Source organism: Corapipo altera, unplaced genomic scaffold, assembly GCF_003945725.1.
Source record: "Corapipo altera isolate COAL_440 unplaced genomic scaffold, ASM394572v1 262, whole genome shotgun sequence".
Classification (NCBI taxonomy): Eukaryota; Metazoa; Chordata; class Aves; order Passeriformes; family Pipridae; genus Corapipo; species Corapipo altera.
The window spans coordinates 31704-36773 of NW_020885118.1; the positions used below are offsets into that span (position 1 = coordinate 31704).

A 5070-nucleotide genomic window follows, 5' to 3' on the forward strand; every position below is an offset into this window, starting at 1 on the left:
GCTGCGGGGGCTGCGCGCGCGCCATGTCGGGGCGCTCGGTGCGGGCCGAGACCCGCAGCCGCGCCAAGGATGACATCAAGAAGGTGATGGCGGCCATCGAGCGCGTCCGCAGATGGTGAGGGGCGGGCCCGCGGGATGGGAGGGGCCCCCGCCGCTCCCGCGCGCAGCCAATCAGCGCGCCGCGGGGCGGGACGCGGGAGCGCGTGGCCAACCAGCGGGCGCGGATCGCGGGGCCGACGGCCAATGGGAGCGGGGAAGGGGGGCGGGAGCACCCGTGACGGGCGGGCGGTGCGTCCAATCGCGGCGCGGCGGAGCGGTGGATTGATGCTCCGCTAGGCCAATGGGGGTGCGGCGGGGGGGCGGGGCCTGTTGCCAGGCCGCCCCTGGCAGCGCCGTGTCCCGCAGGGAGAAGAAGTGGGTGACGGTGGGAGACACGTCCCTGCGGATATTCAAGTGGGTGCCGGTGGCCGACAGCAAGGAGGTGGGTACCGCGCGTGGAGCCGAGCCGGGAGCAGTCGCCCCCAAGCCCGGACGAGCCTCCCTTAGCACCCCGCCCCTGGCTGAACACCCAGCCCTCCTGAGCACCCCCCACAACGAGCCACTGCCGAGCCCACCGAGGCCCTCTGGCCGCTCCCCAGGCCCTGTAGAACTCTCCTGAATCCCCCCTAACCCCTGCCAAGCCCCCCAGAGCCACCCAGTCGACCTCCGAGCCCCCTCGGCCCCACCGACCCCGGAGCCCACTTGTGCCCACCCCGAGTCCACCCCCGAGCCCCCCAAGCCAAACTGAGCACCTGCCGCACCCCTCTGAACCCTCCTGAGCACCCCTAAGCCACAAGGAGCCCCCTTGAGCTCCCCATGAGTCGACCTGAGTCCCCCCAGCCCTGCTGAGCCCCCTGAGCTCCCCCAAGCCCTTTCCCATACCCCCTTAGCCTCTCTGCCCGAACCACCCGAGGACCTGGTTATCTCAATGTCACTCCTAGACAGGCATCACCTCCTCTTCTCTCTCTCAGTTCCTAGCTTTCCACAGCCAGAGTTTTGCCTCTCAATTAGTGAACTGCCCCCAAAGGGAAGGGAAAAGGCCGGCTTGAGCACATCCCTCTGTGCTGCTGGAGACGGAGAAGGGAAGGGCTCCTCTGGAGCAGCCTGTGCTCCTCTGACTTCCTGTTTGTGCTTTCTTTTCTCTCCTCAAGAAAGAGAAATCCAAATCAAGCAGCAGCACTGCTCGAGAACCCAATGGCTTCCCAGCTGACACCTCTGCCAACTCCTCCCTCCTCCTGGAGTTCCAAGGTGCGTCTGGCTGAGCCCCCTCTGACCTGGGGAAAGACTCCAAGGCTGAACATTGCCGGTTCTGTGTGTGCTGTCTGGATGGGGAAGAGCAATGTCTTTCTCCAGTGTGGGGTTGTGCTGATCCACTTCTGGACTGTCCCTGGCCAAACTGTTTGGGTTTGCTGTCAGAAGGAATCTTAATCAACTGTTTTTGGGATCTTCCTGTGGGAGCCGTCACGTGGAACTGGAGGACTGGGGGTTCCTGTTCCCCCTCTCCACTCCCTGCTGGGGAGAGGCATGCCTGCAGCCAGGCCTGCTGCTTCCAGCAGTGACTTCCCTGGACCTTAGGATGAAGGGGCAGAGGATGTCCCTGGCCTGGTTTTTGGTCAAGGTGCTGTGGTGCAGCCAGACAAGGCTCTGGCAGTGCCAGAGTTGCTGCTGGCCTGTGCCCAGCCTCTTCTCTGGGCTCCTGGTGTGGCTAAGGAAAACCAGGGAATGTGCTGGCCCTTCCAGGACATGCAGTGAGGTTGTACTGCAGGTGTGCAGTTTGGGAAGGTGTGTGCCAGGCCTGCCTTCCCATTTGGAGGCAGATGCTGAGCATCACTGCTGGTTCTGCATCGCAAACAGAGGAGGAACAAAACCCTGGTAACACAAGCAGGAAGTTCCTGCCCTCAGAGGCCCGGGGCTCTCAAGGGCTGCAGACATGAGACTTGGCAGTGCAGCCCCTTTGCCTCCTGCTTTGTTGCACACCCTGGGGTCTGTCTGCTCAGACTCGTTCCCTCTCCCCTGGCCAGTTGTGTCTGTGATGCCCCTGGTGTCCTGGTGCACAGCCCTGTGCCCAGCAGCCCTTGTGCTGACAGGGCACAGTGAATCCCCCGTTCCACTCCTCTGACAGTGCTCTGCCTTTCTCGGCGAGACCCCGGCTCACAGTGCCGCACTCGGCTGCCCGTGCCCCCGGGTCAAGGTGCTCTCCTTCACCAGGTGCTGTTTCTGCAGATGAGAACAGCAACCAGAGTTCCCTGTCTGACGTGTACCAGCTCAAGGTGGACAGCAGCCCCAACTCCAGCCCCAGTCCCCAGCAGAGCGAGTCCATGAGTCCTGCCCACACGTCCGACTTCCGCACGGACGACTCGCAGCCCCCCACCCTGGGGCAGGAGACCCTGGAAGGTGGGTGCTGGGCTGGGAAGGGAGCAGGGGAATGGCAGGGCCTGGGGAAGGCCACGTTGGAGCTGTTGGTGGTTTGGTGTGTGGCCGAGGCACTGCTGGAAGTGGACAGGGCAGTGGGGACTTGTGTCTTGTGCTGAAGGTCCTGTCCTGGCTCAGCACTGAGCTGGGTGCTGGGTCTGCATTGCTGTGAACCATCCTGTTCTCCCCAGAGCCCTCCCTGCCTTCCTCAGAAGTGGCAGACGAGCCTCCCACTCTCACAAAGGAAGAGCCAGTCCCCCTTGAGACTCAGGTAAGGGAAGGGCATCAAAACCACCTCTAAATGTACACGGCCCCTTTCACCCTCATTGCTGCTCCCTGCACCAGAAACATCTGGATGGATGGACTTGCTCTGCAGTCCCAAAGTGCCCCCCAGGGACTCCCCAAATCTTCTGGCTTCCTGAGCTGTCCCGTCCCCTGGTTCACATCAGGCCTTGAAGTGTGGATGGGAAGGATCAGGGAGCGATGTTGGGGTTTGGGAAAACGACGATTGTGGCGGGCTCCAGGGCTGGAGTGGGTTCCCATTGCTGGTGCCCTGGGGTTTGCATACAGGTGACAGCCCGGGGTGTCCCCAGGGTGTGACAGAGCCTTGTCTGGCTGTGCGTGGCTCAGTGTCACTGCCCGTGACCTCTGGCTCTTGCAGGTAACTGAAGAGGAGGAGGACTCCGGTGCGCCGCCTCTGAAGAGATTTTGTGCCGACCAGAACTCTGTGTGCCACACGGCCTCGGAGAGCTGAGCCTGCCCGGCACCCTCGCCAGCCCCTCGCAGAGCTGCCTGGCCCCCGGCACCGGCGCTTCCCCCCAGCCTGCCCCTTCCCCAGCGTCGGGGCTCCCACCACTCGCATCTAGCCCGCCCTGCCCCGCCCTGTCCTGCCCTGCCCTGCCCGACGGACGGGGCCACCGCCAGTACCTGCGAATCTGCCTCTATTTATTGGCTCCCTCTCTCCCTGCTCCGTGCCCTCGAGCTGCGGGGCTCCGCTGGGTGGGCTGCACGCCTGGGGTGGGAGGTTCTCCATGGGGCTCCCTGCTCTCCCGTGGTCTGGCAGATGCTGTTTGCCTGCTCGTGGCTGCCCTGCCTGCCCTTCCCTGGGCGCTGGGAACGGGAGAGCTGCCTCCCGCCTGCTCCAGGTGATGTTTCCACTCTGTGGTGGGCGCAGGCGGTGCTGGGGGCGGGGTCAGTGGGGGGAGGCCGGCAGGGACCCGCTGGGACGCTGTGCAATAAGCTGCTGGTTTAAGCCATTGGTGTTGGGAGAGAGGGGAGCGCTTTCCCCTCCCGGAGGGCAGGTACTGGCCGGCCTCGGCTCTGCCCCCCGGGAGCCGGCAGAGCAGGGGGAGCCGCTGCCCTGTGCCGGGGGTCCCTGCCCCTCGTACCCGCCGTCCCCGGCACCGGGAAGGACGCGCGGCAGGTGCCGGAGCCCCCGGGAAGCGCTCCCTGCCCGGGGCTCTGCTCCCCCCAAACCCCGCTGCCCCCCAGCCCCGCTCTCCCCCCGCCGCCACTGCATGTCCCGCCGAGTCTGTCATCCAGCCTGGCGAAGCCGAAGGCGCGGCCGCGCGTGGAAGTGGAAAGTTATTTTAGCACTGAATAGAATATTTTTAAAATTAAACTATTTGAAATACAGATGCAGAGTGCGCTGTGTGAGGGGCGGGGAGGGAAGAGCAGGGAAGTGGAAGTCGCCGCTAGAGGGGACCGCGCCCAGACTTACTTTGTCCCCGGGACTTTCCATCCCCGAGCCCACGGAGCTGGCCCGGAGCCCCCATCCCCCGGGAAGGTCGGTCAGCACCAGCTCAGGGTCCCCCATCTCCCCTCCCCGCCCACCTCCGAGGCCGCTGTCGGGGCGGGCCGAGCAGAGGAGCCCGGGGCGGCCCCTCCGAGCTGTGCAGCGTCCCCGGCTGCTCCCTCACTGCTGCTGCACTCCAGGAATGTTTTCCTTAAGACAAGTTTAAACACTGCAGGAGGGCACCTTTACCTGAGTGCGCCGAAGGGCTGCCGTGACACGTGTCACCTGAAACCGGCACTGACAGCCTCGGGTATAACACTTGGCAGGGTTTAGGTCTTCCTTCTCCTCAGACCTTTGGCTGCACTGGAAATTTCTTTCCAATTCCTTGGAAATTCCTATTACTCCAGAAACGCTGGCCCTTGCAAGGCCCTCCCACTTTCTGATCTGGAATTCTGGCCACATAAATACGAGAGATCTCAAAGTCAGAAAAAGCATTTTATTACAGAGAAGCAGAAAGCTGAAAATTGTACAAAAGCCTCCATCAAAAAAACTTTTTTTTTTTTTACCCTGGGCAAATATGACATTATCGTGTCACTATTTATCCAGCTGTAAGAAATCTAATGTCAGAGTAGGCAATTATAGACACCACGTTACAGACACTGGCAAAGCTGCAGCAACAGTCGGAAACTGAGACAAGAAGAAAAGATGTAATTAGGTGGTAGATTCTCAACAAGGTTTTGACAATCAGAGTTTGAGGAGTCACACGGCTGATGTCACATTTGTCATGAGAGTAAGAACTGGGCTGTCAACAACACACTCTGTTGCAGCAGCTGGTGAACTTGAACCCTTCAGGAGTCCTGTTAGAATGAGGAAATCTTGGTGAC

General features: G+C 62.1%; 1 protein-coding gene across 2 annotated transcripts; it reads left to right on the forward strand.

The window, feature by feature from the left end:
• Window positions 1-6: 6 nt before the first annotated feature.
• On the forward strand, window positions 7-4086 carry BCL7B (BCL7B, BAF complex component). 2 transcript variants are annotated; one of them, XM_027669945.1, is made up of 6 exons: window positions 7-115; window positions 406-481; window positions 1191-1287; window positions 2248-2433; window positions 2643-2722; window positions 3113-4086. In XM_027669945.1, exons 1-6 carry the CDS (start codon window positions 24-26, stop codon window positions 3203-3205), a joined length of 624 nt encoding a protein of 207 aa, XP_027525746.1. In that variant the 5' UTR covers window positions 7-23; the 3' UTR covers window positions 3206-4086. The 2 variants fall into 2 exon arrangements, with proteins under 2 accessions (XP_027525746.1, XP_027525747.1); XM_027669946.1 differs by having other exon boundaries at window positions 2263-2433.
• The last annotated feature ends 984 nt before the right edge of the window (window positions 4087-5070 follow it).